Source organism: Xiphias gladius, chromosome 22, assembly GCF_016859285.1.
Source record: "Xiphias gladius isolate SHS-SW01 ecotype Sanya breed wild chromosome 22, ASM1685928v1, whole genome shotgun sequence".
Taxonomy (NCBI): domain Eukaryota; kingdom Metazoa; phylum Chordata; class Actinopteri; order Istiophoriformes; family Xiphiidae; genus Xiphias; species Xiphias gladius.
The window spans coordinates 18159611-18186760 of record NC_053421.1 but is presented as its reverse complement, the minus strand read 5'-3'; the positions used below and the strand labels follow the sequence as shown (position 1 = coordinate 18186760).

The 27150-nt window shown below is 40.1% G+C and overlaps 2 protein-coding genes across 6 annotated transcripts in view; both read right to left on the bottom strand.

Annotated features, from left to right (window-relative positions):
• Nucleotides 1-3364, bottom strand: part of myh14 (myosin, heavy chain 14, non-muscle) — a 29727-nt gene extending 26363 nt beyond the window's left edge. Inside the window, exon 1 of the mRNA XM_040117175.1 lies at nt 3188-3364. The gene's annotated coding sequence lies outside the window, so the exon portion shown is untranslated. The remainder of the gene's footprint in view (nt 1-3187) is intronic.
• Nucleotides 3365-4730: 1366 nt separating this feature from the next.
• Nucleotides 4731-21117, bottom strand: kcnj14 (potassium inwardly rectifying channel subfamily J member 14). Of its 5 annotated transcripts, none has more exons than XM_040117820.1 (6): nt 21038-21117; nt 13353-13506; nt 12064-13117; nt 9681-10356; nt 8186-8503; nt 4731-7623 (listed from the first exon to the last, which is right to left on the bottom strand). In XM_040117820.1, the coding sequence occupies exons 3-6, from the start codon at nt 12066-12068 to the stop codon at nt 7393-7395; spliced, it is 1230 nt and encodes a 409-aa protein (XP_039973754.1). In that variant the 5' UTR covers nt 12069-13117; nt 13353-13506; nt 21038-21117; the 3' UTR covers nt 4731-7392. The 5 variants fall into 5 exon arrangements, with proteins under 5 accessions (XP_039973754.1, XP_039973752.1, XP_039973753.1 ...); XM_040117818.1 differs by having other exon boundaries at nt 9681-12104; nt 12226-13117; XM_040117819.1 differs by having other exon boundaries at nt 9681-12104; nt 12235-13117.
• Nucleotides 21118-27150: the final 6033 nt, after the last annotated feature.

Sequence of the window (27150 nt, the reverse complement as noted above, 5' to 3'; positions counted from 1 at the left end):
GCAGATCAAGGAGAAGACAGCGATGGAAGAAAGGCAGAGAGATTGGTGGGTAGAGGGATGGAGGGATGGAGGTTGGAGGAATAGCGCGATACATCAATTGACTGAGTAAACTGACATGACAGGGAGAGGGGGAGGGATGGCAAGGGAGAAGGAAAAGGGAGGGATAGGATAGATGGGGAGGATCAAACTGGACTGAATCTATTGTTAACTGAAAGAAAATGAAGCCTCCTTCTACTACAGACCACTGGACTCAGCTAAGACTCAGATAAAACTCCAGTGAGGCCCTGTACTGAGGACTAGTGGACACAGTGGAGCCAAAATGCTGATTCGTCTTGGAGGCTGGTATCATGTGAGAGAGGAGGCGACAGTAGCTAGAAGTGGTTACTATTCTGAAACATGAAGGAATCTCCAGTCAGAGCGACTGTAATACTACAACAGGATGTTTCTAGATTTGCTCTCAAAACTAAGCAATCATGTACAGCTTTAATTCTGCGAGAAAGGTTCACTTTGTGCAGAGAAGGAGAACTCGTGAGTATAAAACTTTCCATTGAAAGCAGTAGGGATGAATTTGTTTCAGATGACGTAGCTGCTGCCCGGTCCAGGATTACCCATACTGACCATTTAACAGTGACTGTCCCAGACATCCGGTGCACACCGCACCAGCATTGGGTCAGGATGGTAGATAATGACCCACTGAATGTTATGCAGGGTTCATGTCATATGTGATGGACTCCCACATTAACGACATGCGAGTGTTCATGCCATTAGACAACCCATGCAGTTTGTAGTATAGGAAAACGGGAAAACAAAAATACTGTGTATGGATAATACAACACACACTCCATCAATTTTGGGTTTAATTCCCTTCAGTGACAGACTTTGGCTGCCATAATGCACCCACGTTCGTTTGCCGTAAATTCATTTACTGATTACTAAACCCGTGTACTGGATCATTAGAATATGATGATCAAAATTAGGTTTTATGGAAGAATGAGCTGAAACAAGGTCCTCTTAACTAACTACAGGGGATGAAACCAGCTTGAGTTCCAGCAAATGTCAACTTTGATCAGACAGGTAGGTTATTGTACCGCCTTGTACGGTGAGTATTTGTTAACTATAAGGTGTCTCCATTCCTCAGCAGGTATGTCATCAGTCCTGATTCCTGTTTTGTATCTTAGTCTGACTCCTTCCTCTCTGTCTGTTCATGACAGGGCCAGGTCCCCAACCCTGCCGTTACCATACCTGTTACTCCAATATGACTCTGGGTGTGGAGTAAACATGTTAACAAAAGAAGTCACCACCACCCAGCCAGTCAGTATGTATGTGTAAATATGTGATCCCTCAGTGGCTTACCACAGCTGTGCATCTCTTCTTAAAGGCTGGTATCTCTATATAAATCTAGATTTTTCTCAATGTAAACAAATCCCATGAATTGACCAAAACCAACAATGAGTTGGTCTAGCTGTCTGTGATGCTCAGCCCCAAGCCTATTTTTTCTGAAGATGTAAATGATTAAAAATGGATCGTGGATATATTGTTTTTTCCATTAATTTTCTCAAACAGCTAGGAAATATAGCTTTTAGCAAATGCAATTAAAACAGGGCTAAATAGTATATTTCTTTGAAACTATATATTTTCGCCACGGATTCATTTGTTCCTCTAGTGAGTATTTACCTCCCCAGGAAAGTATATTTGGGACATGACAATAATCTACAATGCCTATGCTCATGGTAACAAAGGAACATATTGCCCAGTGCAACGGTGTGGCTCACTGATGTGTTTTTAATAGGTTTTTGGACAGCAGTGATGGTCTATCACACAGGGGAACAAGCTTTATCAGGCTTTGACTACATAGGAAATACTTGTTAGTATGATCAATTCATTACTTGTTTTGGTCTTTTTATTGATGACAATAAGAAAAATAAAGAATATTGCCAGCCTTGTCCTATCATAGTCATGTCATATGACCAACTATCTGTCGTATTAGCATGAGACGTAGACTTCTTTGTCTCCATACAACTCAATGCAGTTACTAAATCATCTTTAACAACGATCGTAGAAGAGATCTAAACATATAGTTGCAGTGTATGGTGCTGCTGAGTCCTGTTGATCCCAATTATTCCTCTAAAGCAAAGTCTCTACACATACACACACAAAAAACACACACACACACACACACACACACACATAGACAACATAGACAGAGACCTCACAGATTGTCGCAGTACAGCCTGGACTGACCAGCAAACTCGTCCTGCAGCAGCTGGAGCTGCCAAAATCTGACTGCTCTCCTCCATAGCAACACCCTGAACACTCAGCAGCAGCCCTCAGACAATACCTTCCGAGTTTGAACTGAGGTCATTCACTGAGGGGGGTCCTGTGCTGTATGTGTGTGAACGTGCGTTTATCTGTCTGCGTGTGTGTGCGTGTGTGTAATTAGTGTGTGGGTGCCTGCGCGTAATTGTGCGTGTGTGAAACGGGTAGGGGAAGCTGGAAACGCCTTTTTCTTCAGCCTTGATGCGAAGTGGCATTGCATCGGTGATGATATGGTGACACCCGCGCACTTCAGCGGACAGTGAGGAGAGGTGACATTATTAAGCCACCGGCTGTAATAAATACAGTGCGGCGGCAGAGCAGTACAGCTGCGGCGTGACCCCTATGAATTACCTGCATTTCAAGACTGAAGCTCCAGCACAAAAACTGACGAAGACCAACCACACCTTGGACATAAGACATGAACAATCACATGGGCCCCAGCCTTTAATTGACTCTGTGAACAGCATACATGTGGCAGCCACCGCACCAAACCGTTTTCACTGGAAAAAATAGGGCGGTTGTATTATCATTATGATTATCATTATCATTATTTGAACTGGTATTGTTAGATATTATACAAAGCTTTCAGTAGGCCTATACCTTATGATTATATGAGTCGAAATCCTTTATAATATAGCCACTGGCCCGACTTCTGGTCATCTCGATGTAAGCCTCTCTTCGAAGGCATTCATAAAGATAAGAGCCAGTACAAACGCCTCTGGTCCCAGCAACGTTTCATTTTTAGGCGTTATGCCACCGCATTTAGTCAAACCAAGCAGGGTTAGCCAGCTCCACTGAAATATGATACGTTCAGGATTTTACACCGTCTTTTTACGAGTTGGATTAGGGTAAAGACAATTAAATCTCTCACCTTCAGGTTCCGCTCTGAGTCGGGAATAAGGCTGTGGTGCGAGGTGAACCGGGATGAGGCTGTTTCGTGGGTATTTTCCTGACTGATAGGTGTATAGCCTACCGCATATGCGGCTTTTATCATTGCACCGCTCTCTCAGTGAAGCCGCACACACTGAGAATAAAACAGACGGGGAGCAGTGAGGGCACGGCGAAGGCTTCAGCCCGGGAGAAGGGCTTCCTGCCAGGGGACCAACCGGGTACGAGGAGACGGCTCACGGTCACGCCTCAAGGAGACATGACCCCAATCAACATCTACAACCGAGTAGTAGGCCCGCCTCATGAAAACGAAGGGAGATTTCCGCACCGAAACGGGCATGAAACGGGCGCAGCGACGAATGGTCTTAACGGCAGAGCAACAATCTCCGCCATTAACCAATGCGAACCGACAAGGGGCGGGGCAAACCGTGATTGACGTGCCAAACAGCCAATGGGAGTGCTGAAGCAGGTGGCAGTGCGGCGCTCTCGCGCTCTACTAGGGAAATTTGCGCGCCCTTTGTTTACCACTTCTATGGTAGCGAGTGTCCGCAGACACTGATCTGGGATCGGATTTGCTTGAATCCCCATCCAGTCTCAACACACGGTTTACTTGGAATGATCTGACTCCGGGCGCGTAATTCAGATCATCCCAGAAAATCCGACTTGAACCCGTGTACCCGAGGAACCAGGGTTCCAGGTTATTTACACCTATGTCAATATCACGACTTCTGAAATGTTAATGTAGACTATAAATATCGTGTACAGAAAAGATATTTACCACATTAAACACAACAATATCTTATGTATGAATGTATCAGCTATAATGAAATGATGTGGTTGAAAGCTCCACAAAAAGCCAGTTAGTGGACTATAAATTATAAAATTAATTATTATTATTATTACTTACAGATAAAACTATACATTTAGCAGTATTGTAAGAGTCTAATGTGTGTGATTGTGGCCATAATAACATTACAGCCATCTTATGCTACATATTATAGAACAGGATTAGTAGATTTTTGTTCTTTTCAGCATGTCACAAATTAAGGGACAGGTATAACACTGAGAAAAAAAAAAAAAGACTGATATTTTCATATTCCTAGAGGATTTAGATTCCTCAGGTAAATTTAAATTACCATTTGCCATTGACTGCTGGGCTACATGTTTTCTCCTGTTTTTTTTCTATAGCATATAAATTGTAAAGGTTATTATAGTGTTGTAGTTCTTTTCAGAGGGGGTGATTATTTTCATGAGTTGTCATCAGTGGTATGGTTTGAGAGCCAGTGATAGCAAGTTGTATTACTAGATATAACTACATTTTTGCAGAAAATTACATGTTACTTTGACAATAAAAAAAAAACAACAACTTTTATACCTAAGTTTACTCCTTTAACTGTCAAAGTTGTAACATTCAGGCATTATAAGATATTTATAATTTTATGTACATTAGAACGTTTTTCACATTCTTCCAAGAACTACGATGAAAATGAATAAAAAATCAACCAATAATTGCAATTCAATCCCTGTTTTATTTTCTCTAAAACACAGTTCAGTTTCACTTGGAAGTGCTCTGTGCCTGAGGCAGCTCTGAAATTACATTTCAGCGTTGGAGCAGAGAGGTTTTCCCTTTAGAAACATAAACAAGGAAAGGTAGCTACTGCTTTTATTGGATTCATCTCACTAATTTTTTAAAAATTTATGTAGTATTACAGTATACTATGTATTTTACACTATGTTTATGATAAATACCTATGATTTTAAAAATGTAGTTTGTTTACTGCGAGTAATGAATCCTAAGCAACCAGTGAAATTACCAAATAATGCACCTGTCTACTTCTTTCCTGGGTGTTTAAAAAGCGCTATCGTAGCTAAAGTGATGGTGGTATTAGTTCAAGTAACATTTCATGGAATTGGAGGCAAGGTGAACGACATGACCCACCGTGTAGCCTATAAATCGAACATGGTGGCTATAAAGGAGAAGTGTAAGCGAAGACACATACACAGAAAAGCATTAACATTAATTTTAACAGATAATATGTCATCAATGCCTCAACCCCCTGAGGTTACCGCAGAATATCATTTCAATAACTCAAGTGAAACACTGCGACTGATGCATTGAGGTTAACCTGTGCTGATCCAGCAACACTGCTGTGCTATTGTAGAGCTTCATCAGTGATATTAGTCTCCATATATTACTTTAGTGCAATGTAAAAAGAAAATGTTCCAAGGTTGTGCGTTGGACAGGCTGATTATTGGTCAGCAGTGCTTTGCTGACACTCCTTACTTTCTTTTACTAACACTTTCTGTAATCAAATATTCAAGTTGCATAATTTACTTTAAATTATTACAAGATCTAAAATAAATGAGGACATTTCAAGTGCTCTGTAATATACCTACAAATTTAAACTATTACATAGTCTACTTTATAATTCAGCTATAAGCATCTATCCGTTATCAGTGCATGATAACATAGTACTCAATCTTTGAGCAGATTCACAGTAATTATTTGCATAGACATTTTGTCTACTTAGAACATTAGACTGCAAATATTAAGGTGATTGAAACAACACTCTTGCATAAAAAGCATTGTACAAATACATACAAAAAAAAAAGCTTTAAGCACATTTTTAAACATGAAATTAACTGCTGCAGATAAAGGGCCAGTTCCAAAATCTGTAGTTTGTTATGAAGGCACCACCCACTACACTGTTTTTACGTTTGTGAGAGAAACCAACAGTAACACATTAGGATTAGGAGGGTGTCACATGATTTTATGGGCACAAAATTAGAGAACAATTTTCTATGAATGTCATCTGGTTTCCAGTTTGCTCCTCATCAATTTGTGCAGTTGGTAGACAGTTGTTTTACTCTCAGAGATGTAGAAACAAAGTCATCCTTCATAACCTTCATCATAACACTCAGTTTAACTTGGTACTTTTCTAGTGATGTTGAAGGTGCCTGCAGGCCTCTGGTGCACTTATAGAGTCACTAAGAGCAATTCAGTTCCTTTTGCCTTGGATTCAGTCCAAAACATCAAATGTTATCCAAGTGCCAAGACACTTAAAGATTATAATGTCATAGTGCAGTCACTAATTTCTAGAATCCAAAAGTAAGAGAGCAAAACAATACAGTGTGGTTGATTTTAGCAACAGAGGACATGAAAAGATACTGTAGTGATAGTACTGCAAGAAAGAATGAATGGTGAGTAACTGGTGTGGACACAGCCAACATCATCTGTCATCATCACTGCAGTGAAGATGACTAACACTACAATGCTTCCTCTGACCTCATGGCATACAACTCAACACAAAATGGTAGATTAAATAAAGCATATGTTACAATCAATGAACATTGTTTACATGACACATAGGAAAAAAAACCAAAAAACCAACAACATATACAGTACATGACATGGGAAAGAAACTGCTCAAAGCCGCTGCTAGTTTTCAGCTGTTTCTCCATGTTACTGTTGCTCACTTGGCTCTACATGGAGCCTAGCCTAATACTCAACGACATTCTCAACAGCCCCCAAGGTCAAAGTATCACAAAATGTGCATTATCCATACTTACCATAAGAAAAAAAAAACATTAAAGTGATAAGTCAGCATCATAGTTGAATACATTCCTGAGTAGCAAGTACACTACCATTTATTGCATACAGACACCTTCTAAAATAGAGGTCAAAATTTTCACCAGGACCACAAAAATTGAGGTGCTGTTGCAGGTTAGAGCCACCGTGGGGTGCTGTTGCATACCCTGTGCAAGTCAGGCATTTGAGCCAGATGAGTGTGCTGTGATAGCGATGGGCCAGATGTAAGACTTAGCAGACAAGTTTTCAATGATTATGAAATATTGCCAGGGCCAATCAGACAACTAGGTCTGTATAGTAACTCATCTCCCCAAAAGAATGACCTCAAACTTCACATTCTTTCTCTACCTGTCCTTTCTGTTCCTCTGAAAAATCTTCTAATCTTTATGATAGTACTCATCTAAATCTTGCAAACTTGTAATGGATGTCTTAACCTGCTCCTATTCTGGACTTTCTTTCCTGTCTACTCACTGTGAACAATCCTGTCTCTCTTGGTTTGCTTATTCCTACATTTCTAAGCCTCTCTTTTTTCCTGTACTCTCTAAAATCCTGGGTCAACTTCCTGTCTCTTTTCCCTTGAGGCCTGCCGTCCATCAAGTTTAATTGTAGTGGAGGTGTTCTGCCACAGATGGCCTACGGTTTGGTGGGGAGGGACATTCAGGGTCTTGGTCAGGCTCATCATCAGGGGAGACGAGTTGCAGAGCCACTTCGTTCTCGTAGCAGAATGAGGAGCGTGAGCTTTGAATGTATTTTTGCTCGGCCAGCTCTTTAGCACTGCATGAAGGTGTGTTAGGAATTTCATATGTCCTGTGGAAGAATGAGTAGTCCACCTGGAAAAAGGGCAGAACATAAGAATTTTTCAATACACATTTTATTTGTATGGTAACAAGACTAAGAATCCACAGCCAAGCTAGTGGCTCCGTGAGGCTGTGTTTGAGCAGGGTGGTTCTTTGAGCTAAATGCTAACATCATCACACTAAAATGCTCAGAATAACAATGCTAACATGATGATGTTTAGCAGGTTAATGTTTACCATGTTCACTTAGTTTAGTATGTAAGCATGCTAACATTTGCTAATTAGCTCAAAATGATGGTGGCGCAAGATGCCAAGTCAGGGGATAACCAAAGTCATTTGACTTATCCTCTTGGGACTGTGAATATCTGTACAAAATTTCATGGCAATCCATCTGACAGTTGTTGAGATATTTCTTTTTGGAGCACAGTGATGGATTCACCAAACAACACTGTCATCCCTAGAGCCATGCTGCAAACTCGCAAAAAAAAATTAATACATACACCCCACCCAACTATAGTGAAGTAATGAATACCACTTTATTTTAGAGTTTGCATTACGGGAAGGGTATCTCTCTCCCTCTATCCGTCCTTTCTGACCTGGTAGCATTCTTTCCTCTCGAAGAGCACTGGTTCAAAGCGGTGTCCCCAGAGGATTTCGGAAGCCACATAGGAGCTACGGCACTGTGTGGTCATGGCTGTGGCCTCCACCATTCCCTCGAGTATGACCACTACCTCCATCTCAGAGTCACTCTCCAGTGTCTTTCGGTCCATCTCGAAGAAGGGCGACTCGTCATTGATCTCATGGACAATGGTAACAGGTGAGACCAAGAAGATGCGGTCAGTGCCAGTGTCAAAACCCACGTTGATGTCTACGTTGTCCAGTGGGAGGAACTCTCCCTCTGGCGTCACCCTTGGCTAAGAGCAGGTTGGAAACAGAGTAAAACAAAGTCACTATTTGGTACATAAAACTGTCCACATATATGTTGTAAAATTGATTTTCACACTTGAGAAAATATTAAATGGAGACTAGAAACGATATCCAATATGAAACGAACAAAAACCAAAGGCAGGCGGGACATGATCAAGTACAACTGACCATAAAAATTAATAAAATTAAGCTGTAATTCTGGCAATAAAATATAACACCAGGGTATAGAAAAGAGGCTGTTCTGTCACCTTGAAAGCCAAATTGTATATATAACATTTTAAATACACTTAACATCATTTCCTAAGGTCATCTGAGAAAAGCATTGGAAATTAAAGTTCTTACCCTGACCCAAAAGCTTAGTATTTGGTTATTATATTCAGTTGAATTTGACAAGTCTTTAGTCATGCCACCAATGCATAGGCTTATGACTCACCCAACCCTTACTATAGAACAATATCCAGTTGCAGCATTTAGAATTGTATTTCTTTGATCCTTGCAAACATAATCCCATCTGCCCTGTCTGAACTTTGATATGTTCATGCTATTAGGAGATATCAAATTGTCTATGCTGTAGCTTCAGTGTTACACAGATTTTGACCCTGTGGACAACTCTGGCAGCATACACACATGTATACACACACAGCAACCATGATGACAAAACATTCCCCCAAAAAAGAAACATGTTTAAAATTACCCACATAAGACCAGACACTAGAGTAAACGTAAGCATACATACAGTACAATCACCTAACCCCCATAGATACAGTAAACACAAGGGAAAATGAGATGACAAAGGACATTATTTCTCAGTTAAAGAATTGTGGGCAAGTTAATCCATGGTAAATCTTCCTAACCCCTGAGGGAAAATAAAACAAGCTCTCATTAACTATGGTCCACAGAATACAGGCCAGATGGTCTCAACGCTCTCTCTTCCTCTCTGCAACCTTTTTTCCTCTATGGCTATTTCTTACAGTTGCAACCTCTATTTTTTGGTACTTTTTTTTTTTTTTTTTTTTTTAACTTTTCTCTGACTATTTTAAACTGAGTAGATTACTTCTTTGACCTTTCTTTAAAAAGAAAAGTCTTGTCTCTTCTGTCATTGCCATGATTTCTGACCCCTTTCTTTTTTTCATCATGGTCATTATACATTTTCTCTCCACTTACCTTCAGTAATTGTGCTCTGACATGTGCCTCTACCAGGTGGCTCTTGCGTAGGTTTCCAACCCTCCACATCATGCATAGTTTTCCATCTCTTAGTGCCACTACAGCTGTTTCAGAGAACACTAGTGTCTCGTTGCGCTTCTTGGGCTTGGCAATCTTCGCCATGACAGCCCCGATGATGAAGGCGTCAATAATGCAGCCCACAATGCACTGCAAAACGACCGCCACCACCGCCAGGGGACATTCTTCGGTCACACTTCTGAATCCGTAACCGATGGATGTCTGCGTCTCCAAGGAGAATAGAAAGGCTGCCATGAAGCTGTTCACCTGGAGGAAGCATGGCTCCTCAACAACTGCCTCTCTATCAGACTCTCCTCCAGAACCGGCCTCTCCTGATCCTGGAGAGGAACCTGTGCTGGGGGTAAGCCGAATGGAGAGGTCTCCATGCGCGGAGGCAATGAGCCAGAAGGCAAATCCAAAGAGCAGCCAGGAGAGAAGGAAGGACAGGGTGAAGATGACCAGCATCCAGCGCCAGCGGATGTCCACACAGGTGGTGAAGAGGTCGCTGAGGTACCGCTGGCCCCTCTCGCTCATGTTGACGAAGGTGACGTTGCAGCGTCCGTCCTTGCCCACAAAGCGTTGTCGGGGCCGGCGGCTTGAGCGCCTGGTGCGCCGGCGGCTGCTAGTGGAGGGGGAAGAGAGTGAATCCTGGTTAGAAGATGAATGGCCTTCCCCTCTTCCTCCTCCACTACTGCCTCTTCCACTCCTTAGCCCTGAGCACTTTCCTCCTGCTCTCACCCCGCCTTCTCCTCCTGCGTCTCCCCCAACTGACTCTCTAATGGCACTCTGCCTCCGTGCATTGTTGGTGTTGCTCTGAAGTGGTAGAGCTTTGCCATTGAGGGCATGGGTCGGGGAGGGGCTGGTTGGGGTCCCTGACCCCAATGGGCTCCCCCCTGCCTTAGCTGTATCTGCAGCACTCTGTGCCAGCCTCATGACCTCCTCCTCCTCCACTGGCCCATCCACCACAGCACTGAAGCGTCGTTTCACACGTGCCGCTCCCATCAAATACTATCAAGTCTCCTCTCTGTTATGGAGAAGTTCACAGTTTCTCAGTATTTCTCAGTCAGCCTTGATTTGACTGCTAATGTGGTAATTACGCACCTTGAAACAGCCAGTAAAGTTAAGTGTGGTGCTAGCAAAACAGTCAGTCTTTCAATCCTTCTTAATGGAGAGATTATTGTAGGTCCATAGTGGCCAATGATAACCCAGAGGATAGTTCCCTCCAAGGACATTGATCGGTCACTTGTTTCAGTGTCCTTTCCACAAACTGTAATGCTGCTTCTCGGTACAGTCTATCGTCTCAGTGATAGATCCTCAGCAAACAAAGTGAACTTTCTTGAAATAGGTCCAGAGGTGCATTCATTAAAAATAACAGGTGAATATTACTCACTGAAGTAAGTAAAGTACGGTGAGCTAAAAAAAAGGATGTCAGCAATGGCAGAAAAGAATCTATTTCTGTAACCCCCGATTTGCAAGAATTGGTTTGAAAAGGAGTAGTGGGGCTGGGTTGACCTGAGCAGACATAACAAGAGCATGCAGGACTGGTTCAGTTCAGTTCAAAACAATAAAAGGGAAGCCTCAAATAGGCATAAATTGATTAAATCTATAAACTGACAATGCAGTGGAGTAAAAGGATGGAGATGGAGACATTTTAAGGATTTACAGCTCATTATAGGGTACCTTTTGTGACAAGATGCAAATTAGGCATACAAGACAGATAAAATCCAAATTAACTTCCAACAGGATGATATGACGAAATCATTTCCAACATGCAGTCAAAAAAGAAAAAACAAAAACAAAAACAAAAACAAATAAACAAATAAAAATAAAAAAACATGCCAATTCTTACGATCAAAGTCCTTCCCAGTTTCACAACCCCTTGGTATGGGCATGAGGAAACAAAGAATACAGCACTTTCAGAAATTTAAATACCTACAGACATTATTCACCAATCATAATTCAGTGCCAATACATCTTGGATAAAGCACTGAATTTAATGCTGCACTTTAATAAGCTGATGCACACAATGTGTCTGTTTCAGCTGACTATAACTTGTGTTTGTCTTCACAAGTCAAGGAAACGTCACTTCTTCCCAGCAAGAGGGACCCAACTGAAACATGTTTTTGTTTGCCATTCCCTGTTCAGTCATGTCACTGCTTTAAGAATTTCACATTTTCTTTCCAAGGGTCTGCATATATGTTTGATGGCCATTGTCAATTTGGTGAAGACTTGCTTTGGGTACTGACTGTTGCATGGATAATATTGACCAGAACTACACGGCTGTTAGCAATCATCTGCAACAGTTAGTCTCTCAGAACAGACATACCTCATTACAGCTCAGCATTACGGCTGATAATTCGTCTATGCCTGACAAAAGATAAGAAGAAGAGAAGAAAACAACAGAGAGAGATTACTTTGATCTATCTCTGACATTACTCATGTTTTTAGCTTTAAGTGGAAGATTTATATGGAGGGAAAAGGTAAGTACACAGGTCACCTGAGGAAGTTTTCTAAATTTTTCTGGAGGTCTTGTGCCAAGGTTGATAGATCAGGTGTATGCCACAGAGGGAGAAGAACTGAGAACTAAAATGGCTGAGAGCGTAACTTGGTTTGTGGATTGTAGTCTCTTACTCAGCATCCCTGTTTGAACCAGATCACAAAATGCTACCTGAACATCAGAGAGAGTTTCTGCAAACAACAGAGATGATTATCATATGCAGATGCAATTTGCTAATAAGGACATGCAAAAGCGCACCATGAACTACTATCTAAAAAGCATGCATGATCATGCAGAAATCTTTAATAACTCGTAAAAACTGATAAAGTTTAAATTAAACAAAAGATATACGTGTAAATACATCTGGCAATGAAAAGATATGCTTGTAGTGTTAGTATTTACCTTGCACAACCATTTCCAGAGAACTTTTCTACTGAATCATGACAAAGTAAAGTATCCACATCCAGTCTCTTTGGAATAGTGGACAGAATCAAACCCTCAACCGTAACCCTGAACTGTGGCAAGTACAAACAGAGCTTAAAAACATTTGACAAGAGCTACTGCCATAACTGTACAAATATGGAGGAAGCCATTTCAGTCAACCAGTAACACAAAGGTAGGCAAAAGTCTACAACAAATGGAAATGGGGAAAGAGATCCCTCCTGAAGTGAGAAGTGACATATGGGTTCATCTTCACGTGCGTGTTGACCTTCCTTTCTGACACATGTTCAGTAAAACCACTGAGTTTTGATGATGTGGGGGGAAGAATAACAGGAGAAGACAACAAAAGAGTTTGATGGTTGTTCTGTTCCCTTTGCAGAGTTGTTGGTGTCTGTTTTGTATTTCCTTGTTTTAGGGCATTCTTGTCTAATGCACTGCCAGTCTTGAAAAGAAATGAGAACATACAAAAAGAGAATGAAAAGTAAAGGTAAGGTAGATATTACAAAACTGGGCAGAAACAGATGCTTCAGTAATTACACACTTGTTCACTTTTGTTGTCTTAAATAAGACTGCTCTCTCTTCACATTAAGGCATCCATTCACATTTTTATATCAGTTAAAATCTAAAGTATACTGTATATGATACATTTCTAAATGGATGGAGATCAGGAAACCTACCGCTGGTGGTGTACCTCTTTGGTTCCAGTCCTTGGATTGTTACTGGATTTTGGTCAAATATTGGTGGAGGTTTTCCCATAGAAAGTTTTAACCTGAAGAACCAAACTTTCTAAAGGCTACACTTCACAGAGATGTACCTGTGCAATCATGGAGCCTATGTAGAGAAACAGAGAGAAACAATTTAGTCACTTAACATATGTATCTTCGGAAAAGTTCTATACATTTAATACTGAACAACAAATCAGTATTTGTATACACCATTGAAATTCTAAATATCTCACACGTAGCATAACAATGAGCAGTCTGGAGAGCAGCTAATATTATTGTGTCTATCATTACATAATTGTAAAATGTTTTAATGCCTACAAATAGGGTATTCATAGAACTTTAAAGGTAGAACAACTCAGTCGCCAAGGAGGTAATGGAGAAGGCACTGACGAATAACAAAGTTCTACATGGCATGGCATTCCCATTTTGGGTCGGAACACCAAGTGGTACAGTGTGAGTAATCTTTGATAGATGGGAAGAGTTGGGGCGGGGAGTCTAGGTCAGAGGTTGCGACTAAGATAATAGCTCAGAAGAAGGGCTGGGGGTGAAGAAGTATGTCTTGCTGTGGAGAGATTACAGTTGTGCTCGTGACTCCAGTAATCTCACAGATGGTTTTGCTGATCCACGGAGGATTTACATAAGAGCCACTACTGAATATCTATAAACACACACAGGTAAGATATGTCATGGCATACAAAAGATTTGGGAAAAAGGTAGTATGAGTCACTTAATTTAACAAATGTCGCCCCCTACATATGTAGATTTATAAATATAGTGTTCACTTTACAACAATCAATAATTTCACTAGAATCTGAGACATGTACAAATGATCTACATCAATAATTAAATAAACATTGTAGTGCATCCTTTCGGCCGGTGCAATCACCGCTGTAGCTTCAGCATTATCCAAATACCATGAAGGTGAGAGGAATGCAAGTCAGTCCAGGATTTAATAGGTTCAACCAAAACGCATGACTAAAACAAAATAATTACTGAGGCTTTTATTACACTACTTAATGTAGTAAAATTGTAGCTTGTTAGCTTATTAGGTAGAAAAGACATACTAAACAATATCGGGAACAATATTGGAACTCAGACTGAACTTTTGGTCTTAAAAATGGTAAAAACAGATTCTGCCAGACTTGTGTTGCTCAATGCTCAGCTAATGAACAAATGTGTGAGGAGGCAGTCCTGACCTTGGTGCCTCTACTGTAGTTCCTGCCAACACTACCAAATGAACAAGCTCTCAGGTCTGCTATCTCAATGATTGGGCTGAAGTGTTGCTGGACAACTGGTGACAGTAGCTAGAAGAGGTGATGAGGGAAGTGTGTGTGTGTGTGTGTGTGTGTGTGTGTGTGTGTGTGTGTGTGTACGTGTGTGTGTGAGAGGCCATGAGTTCTTGTGTTGCCTAACCTTATCGTTGTGAGGTGGCAAATATCTCAAATGACTCCACATATAAGAACATTCACAAAGGGGTGTATGGGAAAATTGTCTGTGTGAAGTTGTCTGTGAAGATTCTCAGTCATCCAGGTCATGGTATTCCTTAAGTACAATGCAAAGGCAATTGGACTGGCTTGAAGTTCTTGAAGACATTTCACCTCACACCCGAAAGGCTTCTCCAGTTCTAAGTGACTAGTGGGGAGTTCAAGGTATTTATGCTCTGGTGAGATCAGCAACACTTCTGAGTCGTTGAGGTCACATGAGTCGTTAACCCTCCCGCCCATTATGTGAGTCGTTAGGATCACATGGGTCAAGGTGTGGATGGGTGCTAACACCTTGAGGGTCATTAAGGTGACAGTTTCAAGCAAGTCCAGTTGCCTTCGCATAGCACTTACAGAAAATCTGTGTGAAGTTGTTGCTTCACTTTTTAAGCCCCCCAGAGCAGTATCCAACCCACAGTCCTTCCTTATTGGATGAAGGCTGTAAAATGAAATGGGACTTAATATTTGTGGGTCTTTTAGCCAAATATCTCTTTTGCAGCAATCATCAGCCTCTGGTATACGATTAAACATTGGTTATTCATATTGGGTAGAATCCATCTAGCTAAATACAATAAACTTGAAGTTTTGCTTTACATGCGTGAGGAGTTTGAATGCATAACAATGGATAATAGTTCAATGAACTGGACATTGTTTATTTTATACATTTAGTATCCTTCTCCATATCATGATATTTATTGATATTCACAACTAATCAGGTGAAACAAGCGTCATTAATAAACCATTGTGTAGATGCGATGATTAGTTGAATATTTGGCTGGTCAATCAATAGAAAAATAACTTTCAACTACTTTTATGATTGATAAATCATTGAAGTAAGTTCTTAGGCAAACATTCTGAATTTCCCTAGTTCCATTTTCTCACATGTGAAAATAGGGTGCTCACATTTTGATAAAAATTTATTTTCTTTGGGTTTTGGACTGTTGGTCAAACAATACAAGAAATCTGATAACATCACCTTAGACTTTAGGAAACTGTAATGGGTATTTTTTACACTTTTCTGATGCTTTATAGACTAAACAATATATCCATTAATTCAGAAGATAATCTGCAGATTAATTGAAAATGAAAATAAGCTTTTATTTCCATTTTTCCCCATTAAATTTTTTTTCTGGGGAGTTTTTCCTAGTCTGATATGAGGTTCAAAGGACAGCGGGTGTCATAATGCCGTGCAGATTGTTAAGCCCCTTGAGGCAAATTTATGATTTGTTATGTTGGGCTATATAAATAAAATTTTACTTGACTTGCAGCCTTGAACCATTCTATAATACATTTTGTGTATGCAAACTGGCTGCTAACTGATGGTACTGTACATAATAATGATGCTCCACCTAGTATAGAAGGTAAACTAACTATATCTTAACCTAGGATGCTGTTTATGCCAGACTTAAAAATGCACAATGTACTTCCTTCACGATTTTCTTTAAAAGTAACTCCAAGAGCATTCGACAGTGATACAGCACACATGAAAGTATAAACAATATTTATGGACAGTGACAGAGTTGGACTACAAGACCTTTCAGGGTGATTTTTAACAGCTGGAAAAAAGAGTGCAAAGTTTGTTATGTACAAGTCTTTAAGAGATGGGGCAATTATATACCTCATTACTTTAAGCCTACAGGGCACCAGCAAAAAGTTTTGGGAGATAGCTGAGGTTAACGCATGTGATCTATTAAGGGCCATAACTTCACTCTTGTGCATTTTATACCCCTAAAATGCCATAATCATAATAAACTCTACTAATATGGATTTAATTACTTAATTACTTACTGAGTAAGTAATTCCTCTTGTATTGATGTTCAGCCTCCTAGCAGCAGCTAATGATACCATAGCCGATGAAAATAAAGCACTGAGCATCCATCTGAGCAGCACCCAACGGCAAAATGAATGTTGAAGCCAGTCTAATTGCTTTACAACTCCCACTGGTTTCTATTGGCAAGAATTTTGAGTACTACGGTAACCCAAAAACATCTGCTTTGACAATCACGTTCATAATTCTCCTAAACAACCACTCTAACGCACTTTCACCACCAATCTTTCTCTCCTTTCTTTCTTTGTGGGTCTCACACCATGTATTCTTTCACCTCTTTCCATCCAGATTATCGGACCATATTAAGCTGTTATGTGGCAAGATTAGGTTTGCAGGGAATATGATTTCAGTGTCATTGAAAAAGGCACTGAATAAACTGTGTTCTTCATTTTACTCTGTCACTCTCCTTGCCTCCTCTGTCACATGTGATCTGCCCTATTTCCTGTTCTTATGTTCTAAAAACAACAATCTGAGTAAAGTAATATTCACAATCTATTTTTGCTCTATCAATTTTTTCATGGTTTGAAGATGGGGAGTTTAATTAACACTGTGGACACAATGTACAATAACCTAAGTGAGCCTCTACATTGCGATGTCACAATGCAAATACGGTGACATCAATACTTGTTATTGATCAGTGGAGGTTAGAAACCAGGGCACAGATTGGGTCTCTCTCTCGCTCTCTCTCTCAGTGTCAGTGGCTCTCTGTCTCAGGCCTATTCCTCTTTTACTTTAGGCTTAGTTAATCTATTCAAATTGCTATACTAGGCTTTTTTTGTAATCGTGTCTAATGAGCACAAAGGGGCTACTGCAACACCTGTAATAGCAAAGCCTGAAAATAACAAACGCATGCGCAGACAAATTACCACACTGCAGCAAGCTTTTGCTTTTAGCCTATCTGATCAATAGAGCTCTAGTGAAGTGTTGATCTGGTGGCATCGTTCATATGTTGCAATAACTGCAGATGATGGTTGCAGCACCAAAGCACCAAACAGTAATGGATGTTGCATCATAAAAAGTAAAATCCAACTGAATATTAGGTGACTTTAGAATTGAGTATGTCTCTGAAGCATTAAAATTTAACATGAAGGGTTTCATCCAAAAATGCAGACTTTACTGGATGGTGGTGCTTAATATTTCAAACACATGCATGAGTATGTATTTTAAGAAGTTTGAAGTTGAAAGGACCATAATGGTTCCGCATGTTTTAGCCCATTTACTATGAACTGCATAGATGTTTTGACAGTTGAACATGTTAACCATATTCCAGGCAGCCACTGGTACATATCATCTTTTGTACTCCAAACAAACTTGCTGCCTACATTATCCACAATGCAACTCAACCGCCGACGGTTTCGTCAGATATTCAGGTATGTTTTGCTAGTTGTGGCTAATGTAGACTCGGGCTGCGGGCCTCAAGCAGAGAGGAGCGGGTCACGGAGGTTTATCAAAGTCTTCGTCTTCAGCCCCCACAGACACTGTGATGTCAAGTAACATCACTTAGGACAATTTGTCAGACTTCACACGGCTCCCTCTGGACCCAAAAAAGGCTTTATACAACTTTTCTCCACATATGCAGCAGTAAAACAAGTAATCTATCACACTGAGTTTGGCTTTTTGTCCCAGTGCATTAGTAAGTAATCTTAATCATAATAATCACAAACATCGAGATAAATTCAAAATGTATGTCTAGACACAAAGACTGTTATCATTTTGAATGTTTAGGGTTAAAGCTGGTTAGTTAGTTAAATATCGTGAGCTCTGAGTGGGGCAGACACACAGACACACAGACACACACACACACACACACACACACACACACACACACACACACACACAGACACACAGACACACAGACACACACACACACACTTATGAAAACATCTGATAATAAGCACAAGTGTGGACTCATCTTGGCACCGGGCCTTATTCCATCTAATTGAAACTTTTCCACTGCCGTCCCTCCCTCAGCTGTGTGCAGTGATCGAGGTCATTGTGTGATGATGACCAAATGTTAATCAGGGGAGTTAAGATGGTCCAGGTTGTGCTGGTTAAAACTCTGCCCAACTCTTTTCTAATTAAGAGAATACTCAGAACACTGAAAAGTACACAAACAAGACTGATAAAGTTACACCTAACATTATTCCATTGACACAGTTTTATCTCACTTAAACTGCTTTATCTCATACCTATTCTGTTAAAAAAAAAAAAAAAACATTTATACAAAAGTAAAATACTCAATCAAATAACAGCCCTCTCTTGAGAACTGTCTTTTTAACGATTATTAGGCCTGCATAGAAAAACCTTTTACTTACTTAGAAATCTTTTCAGTGTAATTCACTCACAAAATATAGCCTTAAAAATGAGCATGAAGTTGAATTAACACGTCTCTGACACAGCATCACCGATTTAAGATTTGTATGTTTCTCAAAGGTAGAATTCATTGCCAGACCTTTGTATTGGATTGAAACACAATGTGCGATTTTTTTTATTTTTCTACTTAATCAGTGTAAATTTACAGAAAAAAAAATTCAAAACTCATGATACCCCCTGCTCCTGCGAGCTCACCAGTCCCCAGAGATCTCCACACACCACTGCACAAATCCACAGAATGTCATGACTGCATCAGCTGCTTTCATCCAATCTGCCCATGAACAACACAGAGTTATACTATTTCCAGATATATGCATCTAAAACGTGCACAAAAAAAACAACATGTCAGGGTTCCCCAGCCTGTCTGGTTATGACGATGCCGTCAATGTCTAAAGTAAGTGTATTACTAAAACATTCTACAAATGCATATTTAATTGTGTTTACTTGTGGAAATGAAAAGATTAGGGCATTAGTAGAGTTTGATGTTGTACACGTGTATCATAATGCCAAACAGTCATAAATTGGAAAACTGCAAAATGTAGAAATCAGAGCAGTTAAAATGTCGGGAATAAACGGACTGTACTGTATCACAATATCATAATATATTGTCATATCATTTATCCCATCTCTTTTGAAAATTGTAAGTTAAAGTGGCTTGACTGGTCAAAAAAGCTCTTTCCACTATGCAAATTTTGTTATATGTTTTAATCTACTTCTGGAATTAAAAAATCCGAGAGACTATAAACAAAATGGGTCATGACGTTTGAATGACGTGGGCCTTCACCAAGCAGGGAGGGTCTGGCAAAATATGCTATTGAGTTGTATTATGGGAAAATGGGATCCAGGATTTTTGGAGGAAAAAGTAAAATATAAAAAGTAAAATATATAGTGTCTCTGCTTAATCAGTTTTAACCATGTATTTTTTTTTTTTTTTTTTGAATCTGTCAACATTAAGAAAAATAGTCTGTTGAGTTTATTGCGGCTCAATTTACAATACAAAATGGAGCCTTTAAAAGAGAATCAGCAGGGGAAGAAACTGCTATCATTTTATAATCCGACCTCTTTACCCCATGTTTCTCCTTGAAAAACCCTGAGCCATGCCTTGCTGCTCGATTCAAACTTGCTTTATCCACCAGTGTTGGCATGGCTGCAATAAATGTTTGACATCTATCTATCTATCTACCTACCTGTGTGTACTTCCTGCAGTGCTGTACATTTTGCAAAGAAACACTGTGAAAGAGCATACTTTCAAAATCAATAATACGTGTACTGTACATGTGTTTCACAGCGGTTTGTCTCACTGTTTCTGTCAGTTGTCCAGCCGAATTACGTCATTTTAAAACCTATTTCAAAATACAGCTGTGTTTTCTGTCAGTTCACAACTCACAAAAACAAAAAAGGATTAAAGTCTAAATCATCAGGGCACACCGAGCTCTCTGGCCACCTCATCTGTTCAGTACTCACTCTGTCATTGCTTCATTGCTCACTGTTCACCTAACAGTAACATCTTTCTTTTTTTTTTTCCTTCTGCACAGTACAAGTTAAAGTAAAATTTGCCAGAAATGTATGTAAAACGACCATTTTCCAATTTTAATTTTACTCTGAGGGACATCGCTTTGATTTCAGAAGAGAATAACACAGTAACCTGGAGCCTACAGCAAACCTGCAAACCATAACAGCGTCTGTATCACCAGGGCCACTGATGTGAGCAAAACCCAGATGTGCAAAACTGCAATATCTGCCTGATGCCTTTCACTTTGACTACAGGGGTTAAAAAGTAGTTCACCTGCTTTTTATAAGAAACTTTAAGTTCACACGTAGCTTACCGACAACCCACCGGCCATGGAGGCTAAATTCAATCGACAATGATTCGATACAAACAATTTGAAAACATTTTCTAACCAAAAGTGCTGTTTAAAGAACTTTCTGCGCAGTGACATGCAGTCAGCCCTTACCCTCCGCTGTCATCTTCCTCCCGTTACTTCAGCGGGGTCTGGCGGCATGAATGTACTTTTAGTTCCTTCTGTAACCGAATTCAACCGTAGATTAATTTAAATTTAAAAAAAAAAAAAAAAACTCGCACTGTTTGGAAACCGGTGCGAGAGCTGTTGCGTGCTGGCAGTGCTGTCAGATGTCCGCGAGCCCTCAGGTGGTGGATGAGCGCGCTCACGTCGCCTATGATATCTGTCCCCAATGGGCGACTACCACGCGCCTCTGCCAGAGTGACCTTGTCATATCATACTGTCTGATTCATCGATATTAAATCACAGTTAATTTGCTCAATACACGTGGATTATTGATCCCGGATTACTCATTTGATTTATTTATTAGAAAACGCTGACCTTTTTTTTTTTTTTTTTTACTTTCAATAAACAATTTTCACAGACTTACTGTATTAAAATTCTCACACAAATGGCCAATGAACCGAGGTTTAATAATTATTTTATGTCTCTAGTTTATTGTTGATTATAACATAAATGCCTACACACACACACACACACACACACACACACACACACACACACACATATATATATGTTTGTTGGCTAATTAAAAAAACATTACCTTTTAATCTTTTAATACCCTTTTTAAACCTCTTATTTGTTTTTTTTGTCTGTGCAGTTTTAAATGTAATACTTTAATTCTGACAGATTGACCTGTCATGCAAGATTACTGTAACACCAGTTAATAAAAATAAGGTAGCATCTGTTTGTCATAAAATCATTACATATATAACACGGCTTGGTAATACTATCCTCAATCATTGTCGTGCCAATAAAGCTAATTTGAATTTGAATATGAATTTGAAGTTGCGGGCCAGAGAGACACAGAGATAGAGACAAATTAACCGGTGACCGCGCGCGCGCCCGTGTATGTGTGTGTGCGTGCGCGCGCAAGAGATAGAGAGAGACAGAGAGAGAGAGAGAGAGACAGAGAGAGAGAGAGAGAGAGAGAGAGAGAGAGAGAGAAAGCGACAGTGTGTTTACTAATGCTTAATCTGATTTAATCTCAGTCAAGGCGCCCAAGAAGTGACCTATGATGTCACAAGCTCAGTCATTCTATGGAAATAGGGATCAGATTGGACATGGCTGAGGGCAAACAGTGAAGGAGGGTCCTAATGCAGCGGCCACAACAATCAGCTGCATCCAACAACATAGCCATGTAAACATTTGGATATCAAAACCTTGCGCATTCAAGAAAAACAACTTACTGATATCATCACTATAAAACTACGTGGTTCATAATCTCACTCTGTTGGAATGCAAAATATGCTGTTACACATGCAACTGGGCAACCTGTGTCATTTTAAATTGCATAAGTGTTTGTGTAAAAACACTAATTGTAATTGACCTGTGGAAAACTGTGTGGGGGGGGGGGGGGACGTAGAGAAAGAGAAACAGACAGAAAGTGATGATGTGGGAAGGCATGATGTCAGTGTTTGCGAATGATCAGAAAGATGTGAAGGTTTGGAAAGAACCAGCAGAACGTCATTAATGAAGATTACATTTAGGAAAACTAGAGACATAAAAGAGGAGAAAATATACCTAATCAATCACTCTATGTTAGCCTCTGCTGTTAAAGCTGTTATAACAGACGCAAGACAAACAGTTTCTGCAAATGCTATCCTGGGTTGTTTCTGTCTACCGTGGTATGACGCTGGTTGTCGGGATATTGCAGCGAGAATCAGCAAGTTCAAACATGGCTGAGGAGTATTTGAAAATCAGTTAAGAGTTGCCTCTTTGTGATTGGAAACTAGGCTGATGATACTTGAATTCTCCTGAGGAGAGGGGGGTCAGAGACGAGACTTTTTTTTTTTTTGTAATGTGGTTACTGCCAACGCGTTGATGGCCTTTGGGTTTAAGGCGCTGACAACAAACTACAATATCCCTGGTTTGAACACAGCGAGGGACCTTTACTGCCTGTTTTTCTCTATTTCAAAGTCAAGTATGCTTCATTGCCATGAATGTTAAAGTTACATTACTGCTAAAGTTACTATATATCTCTCTCTCCACACATTTCTTGTAATTTCTCATGGTAAACTGTTTTTACTGTGACTGAGCCTCCATGTGTCGTGTAAGTAATGTCTGACTTGATTTGATTGTGGTAAATCATTGCAGCCGTTGCGGCCTAAAATAAACAATGAGAAAAATGTACATCTGGGACAGAACTTTCCTTTATACTTGTTTGACTAGTAATGATGCATAAAACCACCAGCAGCGTTCATTTCTAGCAGCTCAGCAGTGAGCCAATATTTCCACTGTTTAGCTTTGATCATGGGTTACTGTCATACAGTGGTATTTGCAGTGAATCATTTAATGTACAACAGTAATTTGGAAACTTGATATCGTGTTTACTTGACCTCAGTTTTTATAATTCAGAGGGAATATGTGTAGCAAGGTGGCAATGTGAGGAGGCGGATCATCCTTATTTTGGAGACCCCAGGTTCAAGCTTTTGTGCTGGCAGGCGGCCCTGTGTCCTCAATGAAGCATTGTGTAATTAGTCCATTATCATTTTCATTATTGGATGAGTATGTGGGGATGCAATACTGATCCTCTGCCACCAGTGGGCAGATCGAAACAATTTTTTGCATCCACTGTTGATCCTGCCGTTAAAAAGCTGTGCATCAGTTTAGGACTTGAAAGTTTTCATTCTAAACTGCTGATTAGCTGCAGATTAACCTGGGGCTACACACCTGGTTTCCGAGGGTCTAATTACAAGCCAAGATTTTAAATCAGCAGCTGTGCAGACACTAAAAGAGCTGAACTTCACACCTTTGGGTGTTTTATGACTTGAAAGATGCTAAACACAGATGACAGGAGGGTTTTGTTTTGTTTTTTTTAAGTAAAAGTTTATTTGTGAGTCCAGACCATGTAACGTGGACTTTAGTATCAATGAGAGTTTTCTATGAAGTAAAAGTGTGATTTTAGTCTAGTGCAGTCTATTTCACTACTTCGTTTTGACACCTATTCACAGCAAATTACTAAACATCTTGCTTGGTAGGCAAGAAAGAGTTCACTTCCCTGCTGGCTGGGTAGATCTTGCAGCTATGATAACGTTCCATGTGGGCCCGGGAAAGGCTGATCTGATTTCTGCAAACTCAGGCTCAGCGTCCTGTAACAGGTTCCAGATTCTGTCATGGTCGCACTAGGTCCAAATCTAATGCTATGTGATTTTAGGGGTAAGCGTATATTGGTTCAGTGTGTAGTGTCTGCCCTCCGCAGACTTCAGGGGCCAACACAGAAGAAAGATCCTCTGCACTTAAGACAAGGCGTTGGGAGACTGCACTAACTAAAAACTAGAGCTCAATCAGCTCAAAGTGTACACAGGCAAATAGATCTTCTCAGGTCAAGAATACTGCTGAATCCGTTCAAGGGCACAGGGCCACTAGACCTAAGTTAGTATTTTCTAGGGCTGCAAAGTATCAATTCATTTATTCATTCATTTCAATTGATTAATTGTTCGGTCTGCAGAATGTCATCAAACGGCAAAAAATACAATTCACAAGTTCCCAGAGCTCAATGTGACACCTTCAAATGTCTTGTTTTGCCTATATTCAGTTTGCTATCATATAAGACCAGATAATCTTGACTGCACCAGAAAATCATCACATTTGAGGATCTGGAACCAGTGACTTGTTGCCAATTTAAAAGAAATAAATAAATAAAAAATTACATATCTGTTATTCAAAATAGCACACAATTTTTCTGTCCATCAACTAAGGATTTCACCTTTATTTAAACAATCATTTCTTACTAAAATCTTTTTCAAAAGGCAGATGGAGGCACAAAATTATTTTAAATAAACTTGCTACCAAGCAATGTATATATAAAAAAAAAGGACATGAGGACTGAAAAGAGGCAAATCAAGGTACATACCCGCGCTAAATATCAGGGTGTACTCACACACAGTATCAACTCTTGGCTTGGTATTGAGGGAACAGTAGAAATTTGATGTGCAACTGTAAACACAGACAGGCAGTGGGGGTGGGGGATCAATAACTCATCACAAGTTGTGAATCAGCCCGGTCCAACGACCATTTGTCACACACACACAAAAACGTCCGCCCATTTAATCAAGGCTACGATACTGAGGATGGTAAACCCGCAGGCAATTTGTCAGTCAGTTTGCTTAGAAATGGGTAAGCTAATTAATGAAATGAACAAAGACAGCAAGGACAGCCAGGAAAAGGTTAGGGAGCTGTTAGTGTTTACGTGTTGGGCATTTGTCATGCTGTGACTACCCACTGATTAGACATGTTACAGCCCCTTCTTTTGGGTGTGCTATATAAATAGTTGAAGATACACAGAATAATAAAGAATGCTTTTTCAAGGGAAGGCGAGTGTGATCTCAAGCTCCATTTTGTTTTTACATGCTCAACCTCTTGTGAACTCCCAGTAGCACAAAGACATCTCAGGGACCGATTGGCCGCATGATATCTTGACACTTGAGGTTCAGAAACCCCAAAATATAATATGTGGCAGAGAACGTTTCTATATGACGAGCACACAATTAGTATGAGGAAATAAGTCAGTTTAGTGCAAAGGATAGACTCCAGTATAATCCATACACTGGCATTGTCATGTTCTGTCGCCGGTTTCCGCTGTGATGGAGCAACACACAAAGCTACCATGGAGTTTTTTCTTTCCATTAAAAAAAACAAATATTAACTGAAGGACCTTATTGACTAAATATGGCAATTAAATAGTATTTACTGTATATACAGTAGAGGTGTTCTTTGATTTTTGTGAAAGCAAAATTAATTTTTTAGACTGTTGGTCAAACACAACAAACATTTTAAAGAAGTCACCTTAGGCTTTTTATGAATTGTGAACAGGCAGCTTTCACTATTTTTTAAAATTTATATAGACAATTACTGGTAATCAATTAATTAGCAGATAAAATAGTCAGCAGATAATTTGATAATAAAAATAAATGTCGGTCGTAGCACTGATATACGGTAGATATGGTCAAACAAATAATTACTGACCACATTTAATGTGATATCTCAGAAAGGAAGTGTATACAGTACAGTTGAAAACATAAATAATCATGATTGCAGTTATGAAATCTGTGTAGCACAGTTTACAGCAACAATCACTGACCCAGTCCTCACTATGACTGCAGCATTCATAAGTACAGCACAGAAAAGCAAAGGAGCACTTGAGTCATTTCTCAATGTTATCATCTGCAGACCTTCCATATTTGCATACTTGAGATTGATGCATGCTAGTTAATGGGGGAAACACGTGTACTGCAGGTCAAAGCAATGGAACAAAGCCCATAGCTCAGGTAAATGTAATTAAAAAATTATATAAAGCGTCTGCACAGGCTGAGATTGATGTGTTCTGACAAAGACAAATAAACAGCACAGTACTCAGAACATTTCAGCCCCCCCCCCCTTGTTTCCATGTTAAAGTTAAGCAAAATTCGTTGCCAAACCTCTGGTTTTACAGGTCATAATCATCTTGCTCCTTTTTTCCACCTCTGTGTAAATTTGATACCAAGAGGTGACCTAATATCACTTCATTCAAATTTTTTTGGCTCCTTCACACACCTCACTCCTTCTCCATTTCCATTTAATAAGTGGTTATACCTGTCCGTGTCCTCGTATGAGGGAGCCTGGGTTTCTCATGCCTCTGCGGACCTCTCCCCCCTCTCTTCTATTTTGGCATGCCTGTGCCAGGTATTTGTTCAAATTCCTCACACCCCGTGGGGATAGGTATGTCCCCCCGACCCCCCCCCCAGTCCCTCTCTCGCCTTTACTGCCTGTCTCTGTCTATCTTATGTACGCCAGCACATGTATGAAGCAGCCAACATGGACTCCCCGCCACCAGCATGAGGCTTACAGCCTACACGTTTTACTGGCTAGTCACAACCAAATAATTTCCAAGTTGTTCAGCCTCTTGAAACTGGCAAACCACAGCTGTGGGTTCTACAACTGCCGGGCCAAAAACAACTCAGTGGATAACAGGCGACTGCAAGTTGCTTTTGATAACTGCTGAAAGACCCATTTATTCAGTGATGTTGTCAGAGCTTAAAGTCAGGCCACTTATTAGATCAACCAGT